General features: G+C 32.6%; 2 protein-coding genes across 4 annotated transcripts in view; both read left to right on the top strand.

Moving 5' to 3' along the window:
* Positions 1 to 3730: 3730 nt before the first annotated feature.
* LOC131845929 (acireductone dioxygenase) lies at positions 3731 to 7470 on the top strand. Its single transcript, XM_059195092.1, has 4 exons — positions 3731 to 3919; positions 4762 to 4928; positions 6329 to 6461; positions 7076 to 7470. The coding sequence occupies exons 1-4, from the start codon at positions 3794 to 3796 to the stop codon at positions 7208 to 7210; spliced, it is 561 nt and encodes a 186-aa protein (XP_059051075.1). The 5' UTR covers positions 3731 to 3793; the 3' UTR covers positions 7211 to 7470.
* Positions 7471 to 8804: 1334 nt separating this feature from the next.
* LOC131846021 (uncharacterized) overlaps positions 8805 to 18275 on the top strand; it is a 33341-nt gene continuing 23870 nt past the window's right edge. Inside the window, exons 1-2 of one of the 3 annotated variants that reach the window (XM_059195226.1) lie at positions 8805 to 8863; positions 11813 to 11896. In XM_059195226.1, coding sequence (XP_059051209.1) covers positions 11835 to 11896 — 62 coding nt within the window. In that variant the 5' untranslated portion in view covers positions 8805 to 8863; positions 11813 to 11834. Of the gene's footprint in view, positions 8966 to 9619; positions 9745 to 11812; positions 11897 to 18275 lie in introns of those variants that run through there. The other 2 variants (XM_059195224.1, XM_059195225.1) reach the window with 2 other exon arrangements.

The raw sequence follows: 18275 nt of genomic DNA, 5'->3' as shown, positions 1-18275 counted from the left end.
TACCATAATGAAATTGATAGGCCACTTTTGACAGCTGTAAAACTAGAAATAAGATTGTAAAATAATGTAATGAATAATCGATAAAAAATATTGTATTTTTTATTCGAAATGACATAGATACAAAGTTTTTTTTACAAATAGAAGAAACTAGCCCGCCAATACGTTATCTTGTTATCTCATAAATATCAAAAGTGACCTATTAATGTAACTTATAGAGAATTATTTAACACAAAAATGTATATAAATATAAATGTTTGTGTACTTATAATAAATTATTGGATTCATAAATTATATGTATATACATATATAATGACAAGAGGCTACAATATGACTGTATCTAAAATAGAGATGCCACAAGTACTTACTTTACGAAAACCAAGTGTGATTTATATAATTCTTTATTTAAATCGGAATTCAATGGCCAATATTTTTTTTAATAACTAGTGACTATGACCATAGCCTATGTGTGTGGCCAGTATGGTTCAGATATGAGAACAAACCGGTCTTTTAATATTCAAATAGCAGTTTAGAATAACGTAGCCAGGGGTTGTTTTGGTGATCGTGAGCAGAGCAGGATTATTATTTGCGCTATATAAAACTGAATAATTTGGTAACCAAAAATACAGAGTGCATATATGTATTTCTGAGCACGCTTTATGGATATTACATATATGTTTTGCGAGCATACTGTACGCATACATTATATTATGATACATATTGGTACTAGTTCTAAAAGCTACCTGTGGTCGGAACTATTTTATTCAATTCCAACATTAATTGTCCATTAGTATATTCCATCAAACCTCACTATTGGCTATATTAAAGCAATTTGTTGAGCGTACCCGAAATTAAATCGTCTTTTTATAACAATTTTTATATGAAATATATAGGAAAAGGCAAAAAGGTACAATGCTTTTTGCATTTTACTTATTACACACACGCAATTAAGACCACTGATATACAGGTTTTCTGTTTGCGACTCACGTTATAATGAACTCAATGTGCAATCGTTCACTAACTGTATACCAGCAGCCTAATACATTTTTAGCCAATGAAATATTTATTATATATATAATTAGAATAAAACTTGAGTTAATATTTATAACTAAATACGGGTGTGTCTCTACTTTGCATATTTGCGTTATAGACTGACTGGCAATACGGTTTGATTCTTTTTTTTTATATTAGAGTTGCGACGGTTTTACATAGACAAAATATCAACTTTTATTTTAACTAGCTTTCTTTCGTATCCAACATTTTTAAGTAACGTGTTGTTAATTAATATTATTAGTTTTTATATCTATATTTATTATAAGTATAGTATTACCTACTATTTTTCTTTTTCCAATAATTATGACTGTTCCCGCACCAATGGATTGTTGTAACAATTATAAATATACATATTATATTTTTAATTATCTCTTAATTTTGTAAATCATTTTGTTGCAAACTTCACTCAGTTCCACAGACTATAATTTGAACAGACCAATCTACATATTCGATGAAATACAATGAAACGTGTTTTACATCGAGTTTCTCGTAATTACTATTATATTATATAGATATTCCATAACAAAATAATAGCTAGCTCTGTATATGTAATATTTAACGCCTGGGCTGCTGTATTAATTTATTCTTCATATTCATATAGTTGTATACAATGGTCATATCAGAGTTAATGTAAATAAACTTAAAGTACATAATAATATATTTTGTGTGTAACGAATAACGATATTACAAGAAAACTATAATTTTATCATTACCTAAGTGTTAGAATTGTGAGTGAAATATTATTGATGTTTAGTAAGGCCTGCGCAGACGGGGAGAATCATAAACGTACCTACACTTTTTTTTAATAGGACACAGGAGTTCGTCACAGATTATTTATAAAAAGAAAAAAGCTTTTGAGTTAGTGATGATTCTGGAAAGTCGTACCTAATCGATGCATAAAAGTACGATAAATGCGATATTATCTATACCAGCATTTAGGTTTTTATATTTGCTAATATTTAACCTAGGTATTATGTTTGTACTAGTTTCCAGATTGATATGTAACATAAAGGATTTATTCCAAAACAAACGCGGGTAAAATTTTCCTCGCCTGCGGAGGTTATTATATGATTAAGTAGTTATAAAGCTGACCGTCTGTCGAAGGTAACAAAATACATATATAAACATAATACTATATGCTGTTTAAAACAATATTTGATTTAAAGCTGCTATATTCGGCGATTCTATTAGTTGGCTGCAGGCCGTGTAATGCATGGAATCCTTAGATATTATGCTGACTTTATTTCCTAAAAGATAATTTTTATAAGAGCAGCGTTATGATTGTAGCTCTCAGCATTATCAGCCTTGTATCTACTATGTACTATAAAGAGCATATATATATAAGGTTTCAAGGAGAAATTACTTAGCTATATACTTTCATTTATTATTCGCAATTCCCTATTTCTATCGGTCTGTAATAAACAAGTTTTGTTACCGGTCACATGTTGTGCGGAGCGCATTTAGTTTTAAAAACATAACCTTCATCAATCGAAATATTTTTGAGTGGTAAACGATTGAGGCCCCAAGTTTGACCTTCTCGATGAAATTTTGATCTCCGTCTTTCAAGCTGTTTCGGAGGAAAATTGTTACAAAGAATGCAAATCTCTAAGATTGCTACACGCTTCGCGCTCCGTTCGATAAACAAATAAGAAGTCCTTTGCAAGACGGTCCGCCTCATTCTTTAAACTTTATTGATCAGGATTATAGAATACAGTGTGTATGTACCTAATGAGTATTTTAATTAAATGTTCTGTAACTAACTTGTTCCTTATTGTTCATAAATATGTAATATTATTTAATAAAACTGATACATATGTGTACCTAATCCTAAACGTGGCCATAATTAATGTGTGGCGTGAGTTAAATATCTGTCGTTACAAAGCAGTATTGTTTCTCGATTCCCCAGGTGCTAGGAAATTAAAAGAAATATTTTATGTACACTGACAAAGGAAATAAACCCCTAAGTAGTTAAGATTAAAAATGTATTAGGATCGTGAACCAAAATAGTGTTGTAATACGTTTCAGTACGGACACTATCAGTGGTAATAAATCTATTTTTACTTGATAACGGATTTTTATTTCAAGTTGTATGGATAAACGATATAATAATTTAGAAACACCCTCTAAATAATAACTAATACTATATATTCTTTTTTATGTTCTCTATCCTTTGAAGGCAAGGAGAACTGAATTCTTCAGCTATGTCTGTTTGTATACAAATTTTACAAATACTCTTATTTTAAGACTAACATTTTATGAAAAAACCATCCACCGCCGTGAATGTCACCCGAGTCAGTCTGAATAAGGATTTTCCCTTAAATTGGGAGAATTCGAGTTCAAAGCATATCCATATAATCCTAAAAAGTTCTTTACTTTCACAAATCCAACGAAGTATGTACACAAAAAGCAAGAATATATACGCCCAAAGTGCACTAATAATAAGGTCAGCTTGTGCACTGATCGAATTATAAAAACAACAACCAATTATATATGTACTGGGTGATTTCAGACAAGGTTTCGGGAATACCACATAGTCATCTGGCAACACTGCTCTCAAGTCAGTCTAAAACATTCTATAATTCACAATTGTCATTCTCATGTTATTTACTTATTTCTTGCGTATTTCATTTAAAAAATAATTTCTACGTAACATCCATAATAATATCCGTAATAGACGCAACCTAAAGTTACATTTAAGTTTTTATCTTATATATATTTTTGTTATTTTTTAAACCCAATTAAAATGGTTAAAGCTTGGTATATGGACGATGATTTAACATCTGACCAACGACTAGAACACCACAGAAATCCTCAGGAATACATCTCTATAGATGATTTGTACAAAAAAACCGGTGTGGAATATTTTAGCGTAAGTCTTTCATGCTTTGTACTTAGTAGTTTTACTTTGGTACTTAATAAATACTGTAATTGTTTAATTGTATCAATATTATTCTACTTAATACTAGTTAGGTTTGTAAGGAAGTTTCTAGTACAATCTTTTACCGTGAACCAATGACATTTGCAAACCATTACATTGGGAAACCAATGGAAACATATAATGGAAATCATCTGTAGGTTCTGGGTATATATAGTAATAGAAATAATCTTTGTTTAAATTAACCTTATGGAATACTAATTTTTAATAAAAATAATCAGCCTGCAACGAATAACTGCTCAAGGGGATTGTTAGTAATGTGGACTATTGACCCTATAGCTAGCAATTTACCATGTCAGGTTGACCTCCACACAGTTCCCCTTGAATCCACCATGATAAATTCCTGATGAATATGTTGTAATGGGGTAACTGACCTGACCTCATGCTCATCTTATCATCCTCCAGTGGTGCCCCACCAGTGTAAAATATTAGCACTGGCAGGAGCAACATTCCATTATCATCCATGAAAAAAATACCTGCTCCAACCAAATATAAACTGGATGCACTTATCCATAATTTCTATTTGCATTGTATTTGATCTTTTTAGTGTATACACACAACCTATTATAGTAGGCAGCTAGGAATAGAATAGAATACAAAATCATTTACTCAAATAAACTTACATTGAAGCATGTTTGAGTAGTCATCACAGTTTTTTTTACAATCTACCACCCATTTGGAAAGCAGTCTCATCACAAGAAGAATGATAAAGAAATTTGTGTGTTGCTATTTTAAATAATTTTGTTGTTGTATAATATTTTTTAAATAAATTCCAGTTGAATGTGGACACATATGCAACAGATGGTGTGCTTGATAATCTGAAGAAACAAAGAGGTTACACATATGAGGATGAGATTGTTTGCTCTAAGGAGTGTCTCCCTAATTATGAAGAGAAGATCAAGAGTTTCTATACGGAACATCTTCACACAGATGAAGAGATCAGGTAGGAAAGTAGTGGACAAAGTGTAAGACATCATATTTGTTACATTTTAACCATTAGAGTGGCGAAATTGCCAGGATGGCGAAATTGCATGATAGCACTCCTAAAACCAGTTGCAGTCTAGTGCTTCGCAGGAAAGATATATTTGGAATTGCCTAATTTTTAGAGTGCACAGATTTTTTGCAAGAAAGGTATATAATATCCAAATCAACGATTTTCTTGATATTTTTAGGCATATATGTGGCTTTTTTCAATTTGGCTCAGTAATGTTTGACAATTTGTTTTTTGGGTTTAGATTGTTATATTATAATAAGTAGATAGTTACATGTGTTTGTACTAGTGATACATATATACACATGGACTCTGTACATTATTTGAATATATGAATTCATATCTATCTATCTATTTATTTTTAATTTAGTGTTAGATCATATACAAATATTGATCTAAAACTAAATTAAAAATAAATATAAACTAAAATTAGCATAATAATTTAAACTAATATTGTATGGTTATTGAACTACTACACTGCTAAGAATTAGTTTTCATAATTTCTATAGACATTCTGCAACACTCATTGTTGTAGATTTATTGTCTTTATCAATAATACTCCTGAACTCTCTATAATCTACAATATTTTTTATCATTTGACCTTACTCTGAGCTATCGCATTATATTACGTTTTACAAAGATATCTGGTATTGCGCAGATTCTTACTACTCATGTTATATTTTTACATAATAACATTAAAACACAGTCTCGGTGGTCTAGCGGTTTAGCAGATCACCGTACTTCCGATAGTCACGGGTTTGATTCCTAACACAGTATATGCATTTGTATTCATGAATATAATTATTTGTATCAGTCTTAAGTCGTTTCTGTGTATATTATGTATAAAAAAGAACTTCTATCAGTTGTCTAGTATCCACGAAAGACTCTCCAATGAGCTTGTGATTTTGTTATGGATTACAATGGAATGGTGCACCTGCTTGCGTTAACGCTGGCAGAGCAGTATATAAGATGAGCATGAGGTCAATCAGTTGGACCATCATGACAAATTCATCAGGAATTTATCATGATAGTTTCCAGGGGGGAACCACGTGAAGGTCAACCGGAAATTACTAGCTATAAGATCATCAGTCCACATTACTAACCCCTTTCCCTTAGCTGGGAATTAGATGGGGCTGTGGGAATTATCCTGATATGTTATTATTATGATTGAACCTTAGACTAAATATGTGAAAGTATTTAACAAGGCTTAAGGCTTATTATATAACATTTCAATATAGATTATAGATCACATCATGTATCACTGCATATACATATAGATATTTTAGGTTATCAGCACAGTGTCTGAAGTGTAACATTTGTAAATAATGAAATGTCAAATATTCGAATTACAGATTTGTGGCTGAGGGTTCCGGCTATTTCGACGTTCGAGATAATGCGGAGCGATGGATCCGCATCGCTGTGTATCCTGGTGACATGATCGTCATACCCAGTGGTATATACCACAGATTCACGTTGGACACAAATGTTAGTATTTACAATTTAAATTTCTACGCTATCGTCTGCTGAAGCTGTAAAGGCCCGCTGCGGCCAACAGCATTGGAGTAGTCCAAAAAAGTCTTATTACTAACTTTCATGACAGACCGGTCGTGGTGATTAATTAGAATAGTAAAGGCATGTGCCATCTGCCTTACCATACGGACTGACATTCTGGTACACTTGTGGAGTGGATCAATATCTCGATCTTACAATAATAATACACCTGGACAATTCACACAACACCATCTAGTCCAAACATAAACAAAACTTTTGTGAGTTTGAGTACAAGGTTGAGTACTATAGACAAGTGATATGAATACTTTTTTTTGTAAATACATACATAATATACCTAGAAAACACGCAGACCAAAACAAACGATCATAATCTTAAATACATACCTTTGTACCGTACGAGGAATCGAACCCGCGACCATCAGAAGGAAGGCTGTGTGCTAAACTGCTAGACCACTTATGTCCGTCATATACGTTACATTTGAATATCCAATATTATTCTTAGAATTTTCAACAATCCAAGGAACATTGTGCCTTATCATTATAACCATAAATATTCTCATTTTACAACCTATCTTTGTAATGTTCTAGAACTACATCCGAGCTAAGCGTTTCTTCATTGGCGAACCGGTGTGGAAGCCATACGACCGGCCTGCTGATGACATGGACTGCCGCAAGGAATATATTGAAAAGCAGCGAAAAGGGTTCTTGGTTACTGCCAGCTGAAATAATAGCATATCGCCTAACTAGTGATAATTAGATGTAGAATTAATAATACAGTGAGTAATAATTGAAATAGATTGGAAAAATATTCAGTAATATCTTATATATAAAATTCTCGTGTCACAGTTTTCGTTCCCATACTCCTCCGAAACGGCTTGACCGATTCTGATGAAATTTTGTGAGCGTATTGAGTAGGTCTGAGAATCGGCCAACATCTATTTTTCATCCCCCTAAATGTTAGGGGTAGTCCACCCCTAAATTTTTCTTTTATTTTTTAGACATAATTTTTAGTTTCTATTTTTTTATGATACAACATACAAAAATACATACAATCCTAAATTTTCACCCTTCTGTCATCAACCCCTATTTTTTTATAGCGTTATTAATTTATATGGCAAAACAACGTTTGCCGGGGCAGCTAGTATACATATATATATATATTTTATAGCAACCCTAAGTAAATTATTTTAATAAAGACATCATGCCTCGTAATATTGATAACTCTTACAACTCTATTACTACAAATTTTTAAAATAAATTAGGCAAAATAGAGTGATATATGCAATTATAACATTATATATTCTGTAACTCAGAAATATACTAAATTGTTAGTCATATTAGAAGTTGCAACTTAAAGTTTAAAATATAAATATATAAGATGCTGAGATATATCTATCTGTATAAGTTTAGTTATCACTGGTCAGTAATTATAGTAGCAGAGTAAGTAATATTAATAACAAGTGATATTTTTAATTATACATACATTCGAAATAAACAAATAAAAGGGCTTATCCCTTCTTAAAAGGCCGGCAACGCACATGCGCATCCCTCGGGTGTTTCATCAGGTGTGCCGGATGCTCGTTTGTCCCCTAAGCTATAAAAATGGCAACTAATATTACTGTTACCAATGTATCTTTATTTTTAATTATAAATTGGAGTAAACAGCAATAATAATAGGTAACTATTATATAAAAATAATAAAACTGATGCTGTTAGTGAGCATTATACTTAGATAAGTCGGTACACCGATTTACCTAATTATCTTTTAAAAATAATATATATAGTATAGTTCAAATGAAATCGGGACACTGCAGCCACTTTCATTCTTCGGCTCGTGCAGTTTCTGCTTTTCAACAGTAACAAACTTATAAATACTCCTTTTAGTATTTATTTGCTAAAATAAGTCTATATAGTTATTTAATAATATAGTTACTTTCGTTATATTATATACATTAAATTGTTGAATGGTAAAGTAAACACACTTGAAAAGCATAAATTTGCTCAAACAAGGAATGCCGAAGGTTACATTATATTTAAGAAAATGAAAATAATCATTCATTGTCTATTAATATTTAGATTTAAATTTAATCTGAAATTATATTCTATTCTAAGATATTCTTATTCATATACATTGTTATCCTTTTTACCAATAATATATATAATTTTGAATAATTGGTCTTTTAATTACAATTGTATGCCACATGACTTATGAGTAAGTTCATTATTTATTTATTAAATTCGTTACATATTTTAGACGGCGCTGTATAAATTGTCCCTATTAATATTTTATAGCATGAATGAATTCCATGACCATATAGTTTATTGGGTTATGTATCTCAAAATTGCTTGCAAACATCAAAACAAGAAAGTGTAGTAGTAAGTAATATGTTTAATACATCTTAATATCATATTGAGTTTTCTACCTAGTTATTATTTCAAGTAGAAATTAGTAATAATGAAGGTGGTAAACAGTATATGGTAAGAAAGTTAAAGCTAGTGTATTTTTTTTTTGCTTCAGGTAACATAATAATAATATTGGCCCATATTATTACATACCCATATTAGCTTTCGGACTAACATATATATATATATATATAAAATAAATGATATTGTCGTTGTGGTCACCACGATCAATATGGAAATCTGCCACGGTAGTGCCGGTAAACCGCTCCCTTCGCCCAATGGTCTCCCTTCATGAATGCGGACAGCATGTTGGTGGGTACGCGGTACACAAACGCTTATTACCGGTGTAATAAAAATAAACAAAATTTATTTTTTGTATCAGCCAAAATCGAACTCACAAACGTACGTACGTATGTTTACGTTTAAGTCTTAGTAATAAATCTCTAGATTATGACACACGTCCATAATCCATGTCTCTTAAGTGATGGAATTATTAGTAATAGATGTAGTAATCTTATCTATAAGAAATATATACTAACTATACGTTGCCAGCACACATATCTGTTGGTCGACCTCCACGCTGGCATCCCATGGAAACCTCATCGTGGTTAATTCCTAGAGAATTCCCCACGAAGAGCCAACAAATATATATAGTAAATAAGGATACTTTAAACCGTCTATATCTCTATAGTCATCTGCCAAAAGTTGACAGTGTCAACTGTATACTGGATAACTCTGTGTAAATAAAAAATATTTAAATTCAAAGAAATATGTATGTGAACCCGTAATCAAGTTAGACCCAAAAATGACACCGTTCTCGTTGCAGTCAGCCTTTGAATTAAAATAGGCGTCAGGTAAGGTTGTCCTTACAATACATTAACGTTACTTCTCGCTAATTTTGTGCGCGTATCTATCACACTTATTCATACTTTTCAAATGGGACATTCAATTTCTACTTATATTCCAGTAATAGACATAAATGCTAATAGTTGGATGTTTGTTAAGGAATTAAGTTTAACCAAAAGACCACTTTTTACAGTCTTACCCTTTATTAGATAAAATATATAAATGTTCTCTGCTTGAGTACAGACTTACCTACATATTTCAGATGCAAAGCAGCTTTGTTTTGTAATCTGTATTTCGGTTGTAGGGTGCAGAGTAAGCACTGAAATTACAGAATAACCGGCATGACATCTTAGTCAGTTAGTAGGTCGGTAGAGCCAGATTATTTATTACAGAACTAGCTGTGCTCGCGATTTTGTCGTGTGGAGTAATGACCTTGACCAAATAAAGAAAAATATCTAATAATCTTAATTAATTGAACAGGGTTACCCAAATATTCTCATGCAAATCAGCTGATCGAATGAAGTACCAACTATATTTGAATTAATATAGTTGGTATTCATTGTTACATTATTATTTGTATTACAATAAAACATAACTTCAATTTGGGCTATTGTAATTACTCAACATCATATTATATATATATAGCATTAAAACTAAATAAATAGGTATACTTTGTAAAAGAATTATAATAGAAAATAAGTTGTAACAATAATAATATTATAACAGCGGTAAAGTAAATAACATAAGCGCCTACGAATAATAAAAATATTATTTTTATGTAACATTGCTGACGCGTGACTGGCAGGCGACAACGTTAAATGCCAGTAAATATTTTATAACCTTCGACCTTTGTGACCTGATTACTATTTACAGTCTCATTAATCTCTTCATGTATTTTAATACAGATTTAATTTTTCTCTGTGATAATAGAGCAAGAATTGTGAATACAATGTGTCATATTACTTCTTTGTCCACACTTTTACGAGATCGCCTATATGAATTCCTCTGTCCTCTTCCTACAGAACACATGAGAATTAAAACGAAAACTCAAACAATTTTTATACATGTAGGTCTATTACAGACTCTTATTATGCGTCAAATCTACCGTCAGTTCAGAGTGCTTTCGAGCTCGAGAACTGACACGAAACTCATCTCATATTTTTTTCGAATGAGCTTTACAAAAATACAGATTTATTTATAATTTCAATTGATTTCACATGTCTGACTGCCCGTGGTGCCACTCACCATTGGGTCAGCTGTCAATTTGTTTACCGTTCTATTTACATAAAAAAAAATTCCTTTGGATATCGTATGAGAACTAAGAGTGATTAAAGATATGTATCACGAGAACGCACATAAACTACATAGGTACTTTATTCATCAATTACAAACACATAGCATACATGAAGTACGGAAAAAATAAATTTTACAAATTAAAAAATGGAGGTAGCATTATGTGTCGCAAAGATGAGACGCAACCAACTTGGCATAATGCTATGGATAAATTTAAAGCCTTGATATTCTGTTCGCTCCTAAAATTAAAATATAAGCTTGAAGTTTAATATATAGACATATATATATATATATATGTCTATATATTAAACTTCTTTCATATACATGTGTAAATGCAATTACAAAGCATGATCGAAGAGAAATTATATAATCTATAAATATAATAAAACAGTAGCGGTCGAAAGAGTCAGGATCGAGTCAGAGTGATGTTAGAAGTAAGTTCTATTCCACTTCTAACATTTGACTTTTAGATTTTTTCATATTTATAGTCATTACATAGTATAAAATAAAATCGCTGTCGCCGTCTGTCTGTCCCTATGTATGCTTAAATCTTTAAAACTACACAACAGATTTTAAAGCGGTTTTTTTAATAGATAGAGTGATTCTAGAGGAAGTTTTATATATACAATACATGTACACCCAGGCGAAGCCGGGGCGAATAGTTAGTATATAAATAAATGACAAATGATATGACGTGTTATGTTGTATGTTATTAAACTACCTTCACTATATATATAAATAACAAGTGCTTAATTAAATATGCTTTACCAAAATTGTTCACAGCGCCTAATCTACTCAACATACGATGGCAGAAGGGATTATCGTCTTCATGCTATGGTATATAGCTATTGCCTTCAATTATTACATGTGAGTATTTATTTGCAATCATTACTCTATAATTAATACTATACTAACATATAATATTACGTAATAGTGTATAAATTATGCACGCCTTTATGCAGGCTTAATACATTGGACATAATATTCAATATTGTAAGCAGGGGCGGATTTTATGTAACCATACTTCACCGTAAAGAAGAAATACGAGTGAGTTACAATTAATTATTTAAAAGAGTAACACACAAGTTTCTTGCTCGTTCTTCTTGTGATTAGACAGCTTTCTAAATGAGCAGTAGATTAAAAAAATAATAATGACTATTCAAAAATGCATGTCAGTTTATTTGAATAAAGAATTTTCTATTCTATTCTATAAAAAAGACACTACTAACTACTACTGAAATAATTTTAAAAATATCTATCTATAAAAATAGGTACTTGTACTTTCTAAACGAGGCTTTCTACAAAATCTCGCTCTGAGAGATCTCCACTCTGTCCCCCTCCCCACACCTCTGGGTAGGACCCAGGCAATCTAGGTCATGCTTACGTAACACACCCCTTATAGGGGGTTTAGAACCCTTACCGCCTGTGTAGGCCGCCAGGCCGTGGGTAGATACCTACTATTATAAAATCGAGAGCATTAAACATAATCCTATAAGTATGTTCTGTGCTTCTTATACTAATAATGACAATACAGAACAGTTCACTCATTGCTAGCTAATTCCAAGTACTAAGTAATGAGTAGAACTTTTTTTTATACTATAATATTCGCAATTTGCTTCCATCTGGTACGGTTTCTGGCTGTACAACAACATTGTAAACTGAACTGCTGTGTAGCAGTTCAGCCCATCTGATGGTAAACGGTTACCGTAGCCTATGGACGCATTAAAAAACACGTCACATGCTTGAGTTTTGAGCTTGCATTATGCATACTAGACAAATGATATAAATACTTAAAAATATTATTTTTGGAAGTACATATGCAACCAGACAATATAAACAATCATAGACAATATAAACGATCATAGTAATCGAACCCACGACCCTTTTAATATATACGTACATAATAAACATGGAAAACAACCTGACAAACTGTGCGAACCCGCGACCATAGGAAGTAAAGCGATGTGCTAAACCGCTACACCACCGAGGCCCTCATGTCTGTGATTGTCTAAATTCCGATTATGACCTAAATTATAAAGTCACGTGACTATTACATTTTGCATATACATTTTATTCGTAAGTACCTAGTAGTATATGAATTATGAATGATATGTATAAGAATTTACGAATATAATAACGATACCAACAATGTTCGAAAATAGATCTGAATGAATTCGTGCCTGGAACCAAATAGTATTGAACTTTCGTGACAACCAATGGAATATGGTTTAACAGTAATAACATTGTTATTTACAACAATGTTATTTATGATATTGACGTGAGGGGTCTGAAAGATTAGCTAGTAGTAGGTACTAGGTTGTACTATCAATGATTTTTTATGAATGACGATGGATTGCACCCACCTCTATCAGTCAATATCCATCAGTAGATGATGATAGCACGGAAATGAAATCAGATAAAATCAGGTCAGCTCGCCCATCGTGGCTGGTTTCCAGGGGAAGCCACGAGAAATCGATCTAATATAGAACATTACTAGCAATGGTGCCACCATATCCCTTAACTTACTATTAACTATTAACTGTGTGAATTGTCCTGAGATTATTATTATTATTATCTCGCCGTTATAAACTAGCCCTCCGATTAAAATTTACAATTTTGCAATTATGTAACAAGGTTGTTGTTAAATTTAGTCTGTTACAAATCAAAAATAATTTATTAATATAGAGCTTTTTAGCCGCTTATGTACATCAAGTATTTTGTATAAATTTTTTCCGTATGTCTTATATATAAAATTCTCGTGTCAGTTTTCGTTCCCATACACATCCGATACGGCTTGACCGATACTCACGAAATTTTGTGAGCGTATTGAGTAGGTCTGAGAATCGGCCAACATCTATTTTTCATCCCCCTAAATGTTAGGGGTAGTCCATCCCTAATTTTTATTTTTATTTTAAGGCAAAACAACGTTTGCCGGGACAGCTAGTAATAATGTATAATTTATACTTTTCGGTTTTAATAATAACATAATTAGTTTAATATATGTTTTGTTTTCATACACATACTTCGCCGGTCTCCCGCTCACATATAGGTAACGTTACTGAAAGCATTATTTAAAAAATTACAAAAAATATTAGATAGAGGCATTCTCATAGGGAAGGTGCCCGAAAATCCCAAAACTGAAAAAGATAAGTGTTCTACGTGACAAAATAATCAAAATTTTGTTAGAATTAAAATGTCACTAACAAAACTATATTATTACTAGCCGATCCTGCAAACGTTGTTGTTTTCCTATATACATTTAAGTACTAGTATTTCTATTAAAAATAGGGGTCGTAGGATGAAAATTTAGGGTTGTATATATTTTTAATGCCAAATCAATAAAATAAAAGTAAAAAAAATATCAAAACTAAAAAATAATAATTAGGTGTGGGAGTATCCTTATCATTGAAGGGAAGGAAGAATAGATGTAGGCTGATTCTCAGACCTACCCGATATGCAAAACTTCATAAAAATCTGTAGAGCCGGAGGGGTTTGGTAACAAACACCGCGACACGAGAATTTGACATATAAAAAAATAACTTTATCGACGTGACAGTTGGCAGTTATGTAACTGGCAACAAATACAAGTGCATCATATAGTTGATTGCGGAAGGTCACGTTATCGACCGAGCGGGCGGGAGCGGGCGGACCGAGGCCCACCACGCCGCTGTTACGTAACTCACCCACTGGCAGTTTTCAATTTGTTTAATAAAAATTCCAAGTATTTATGTATAATTCAAAATTAGAACGCGCCATCGATGTCATCTATTAGTTTTTTGCTCGTTCCTGTGGGTAAGGCTAAGGTCCAAGACCATGCTGCCTAATCGGTAAAATTCAATAAATGATAAGATAATATTTTTTAGAGTCAAATGAGTATCAATAGTTACTTAACACTGCTCTGCAAATTTTCAAGGCGCTAATTTTTCATCTTTATTTTCCTATAAAGCATAAAAGTTCATAGAATAGAATAGAATAGAAAATCATTTATTCAAATAAACTTACATTGAAGCACTTTTATTGAATAGTCATAACATTTTTTTTTTAACAAATAATATTACAAGAAGAACAAGCAAGAAACTTGTGTGTTGCATTAAATAATTTATTTCTTTCATAATCATATATATCATACATTTTATTGATAATTAATAATATTACTTTCAAATCTCAGAAATATTCCTCCACCTATAAATATACATACATCTAATGTTTACCAAGTTTGCAGAAACTCAATTCAGAATGTGGAAATGCTTTTTCAATTAAGCATCCCATTTTTTCTTCCATGTTGGAAATTTCACATCCTTCATTAGATTAACATAGAGCACGAACTAAATATTTTTTCAGTGCAGTCTAATTTTATAATGAACTAGCTTTTGCCCGTGACTTCACTCGCGTTAATTTATCCCCTTAGGGATGGAATTTATCAAAATCCTTTCTAGGGGATGCCTACGTCATAGTAACTTTATGCATACAAAGTCTCAGCCCGATCGGTTTAAAATTGACAAAGTTTCATACAAACTTTCATCCCCTATTTTATCCCTTTGGGGGCAGAATTAATCAAAATCCTTACTTAGCGAATGCCTACGTCATATCATCTACCTGCATGCCAAATTTCAGCCCGATCCGTCCAGTGGTTTGGGCTGTGCGTTTATAGATCACTACATCAGTCACCTTTGAGTTATATATATTTAGATATAGATTTAAAACGTTTGATAATAATTTTAAATTACTGTTGTTAATAAAGTTAATATATGTATATACTTACCTATTTTCATATTTTAGGGCATAAAATACGAAAGATATCAATTTTGTAAATGTCAGAATATGAACCGTTGACATTTATTTGCATCGCCATTTTGGTCCTAAATGCTACCAAGAATGAGGAGAGAGGGACGAATATCCACCTTTTATTTACGTTTACTTTCATATAGGTAACTGTCGAGTGAAGACGATTCTTAGTTCAACTGTTTTTTTATTTATCTTACTAATATTATAAACACGAAAGTACCTATGTGAGTATGGTATATATAAATGGAGGTTTGTTACTGTTTCACTCAAAAACTACCGAATGGATTTTATTGAAACTTTACGGTAATATAGCTAATATATCAGAATACCGCGTAGGCTATAATTTAATAAGATTTTATGTAAATTTGGCGAAATATAACGATAAATGTGTGATGAAGACGATGTTGGACAGGTCAGCTAGTATTAGCTAAAAATAATATTGATGTTTTTTTGGGAACCTCGAGCGTTTTGATCTCATACTGTTTCCGTAATTATTTTATTGCTTATTTTTTGGGAACATATTCTAAACTATGTTAATCCGTATTCTTGTTTACATTGCATAAGTCTTCTTGGTTCGGATACTAATTCGTAGCACGGAAATATTCCTATAAAATATTTGTAAGTTGTTTACCGCGGGCCAGGATTTATATAGTTATTATAAACTTTTAGTACATTCCCGTGAACAATCCAGCCCCCAGCCAGTGTTACCAAATCACCGTCTTGCGTTCCCGACAAGTTTTTCCCCAAAATTCAGGTTTTGATGAAAAATGAAGTCAGAATTGTTAGTAGTTAATATAGAAAGTGATCAGTTCCCAATATAGCAATATGGTTACTATTCCTTTTTGTACTTCGATGGAATTGTGATTCTACTTTTTTGTAAGCCGCGTGATCGACAGTTTTCTTTGCATTGGCCACCAAGGTGAATAAAAAAACAAATACCATATTGTTTTTTTATTTAATACTACCTTAAAATAGTTTTGCCAAAAAACCCTAACTCACTTTTACCCCTTTCTTTTACCCCCCAAACATTTGGTGGATTTTCTAGCCCTTGGGGGCAAGGCGAAATGTAATTGTTAGTAATGTGGATTGTAGTGTGTGGACCCCATTGCTAGCAATGTACCATGTCAGGTTGACCTCCACGCGGTGATGATTTCCAGAGGCAACTCTGGAAATCATCCTGATAAATTCCTGGCAAAATTTGTCACGATGGGCTAAATGACCTGACCTTATGCTCATTCCATCATTCTCTCTGGTGCCCCGCCAGTATTAACCGTTGGCGCACCGGGTCCATCATGCCATTAACATCCACTAAAAAAAAAAGAAAAGCCCTTGGGAGCGGTAGAAAATCCACCAAATTTCAAAGTCTCGTTTCAGATTCATATAGGTCTATTACAGTTATAATAATTATGATAAGTAAATTCAAATAACTAACAAGAATCTTTGAATACAATAATATGAATTCCTGGTTAAATTGAACAGAGAGAGAGAGTACTGTACCAATTTGTGGGATTTTCCCCACAAATTGGTACAATTCTCTGTCTGGCACCACTGCTCCCAGCTCGATATAATCTCTTGGCGCCACTCCAGCGCAGATAGTCTTCAGTAATGGCCGCGATGCCCTGCCAATGTTTATGATAACAAGCGCCTCAGTATGTGGATTAGTATGGCCCTGCGCTAGACTTATTGTCGTTGTAGTTTAATCTATAGGTTGTTAGGTAGAAGTATTATCGTCGATTAGCTCTGTTAGGATCATTACTGGGCACAATGGCCTAATACCTTAGTTTTAGTTTATTCCTACCAATAACGAGGAGATGGGGACCTATTATTGACGTTTACTTTCATATAGAAAGTAAGTAAGTTTCATATATAAAGTAAAGAAAATTCTCAGTTCATCTGTATTTTTTGTTAATTATTATCTTATTAATATTATAAACACGAAAGTTTGTGAGCATGGATGGCTGGATGTTTCTTAGTCTCACACAAAAACTGCCGAACAGATTTTAATGAAACTTTACAGTAGTATAGCTTATACATTAGAATAAGGCATAGGGTATAATTTAAAAAGACATTATGCAAATTGGGCGAAATATAATGATGTTTATCAAGCGCGTAAGTATGTGAGTTAGAATGGCCTGCGCTAGACTTATTGTCGTTGTAATTTAAACTATAGGTTGTTAGGTAGTCGTTCGGGTTATCGTCGTCTATTCGCTTCGTTACTCTTCAGGAATATGGTGAGAGGTACCATGGACGTAACGAAACGATGTGATATAGACACTGGTCATCCGCTGCCCCCTGATAACGTGCTAGTTGGGGCCTCGGAGCATGCCGCTTTGCGCCAGGATCAATTCCGGAGGCAACAATCTCCGGGCGAGGCAGGGATTGTTATTAATGTGGACTGATAGTGTAGCAATATAGCAATAGCAGTGGTAGCAATCTACTGTCAGGTTGACCTCCTCGCGGA

The sequence above is a fragment of the Achroia grisella genome, unplaced genomic scaffold, assembly GCF_030625045.1.
Source record: "Achroia grisella isolate CSIRO2021 unplaced genomic scaffold, CSIRO_AGI_Agris_v1 utg487, whole genome shotgun sequence".
In the NCBI taxonomy this organism is placed as follows: Eukaryota; Metazoa; Arthropoda; class Insecta; order Lepidoptera; family Pyralidae; genus Achroia; species Achroia grisella.
The sequence above is the reverse complement of the archived record's forward strand: the minus strand, read 5'-3'. Positions and strand labels throughout refer to the sequence as shown.

What these genes read in the sequence shown, in the direction of transcription:
- LOC131845929 (XM_059195092.1), top strand. Translation starts at nt 3,794, where the DNA reads ATGGTTAAAGCTTGGTATATGGACGATGATTTAACATCTGACCAACGA. An exon ending in CCGGTGTGGAATATTTTAGC is followed by an intron (nt 3,920 to 4,761) that starts GTAAGTCTTTCA and finishes AATAAATTCCAG; the next exon opens with TTGAATGTGGACACATATGC. An exon ending in GATTCACGTTGGACACAAAT is followed by an intron (nt 6,462 to 7,075) that starts GTTAGTATTTAC and finishes GTAATGTTCTAG; the next exon opens with AACTACATCCGAGCTAAGCG.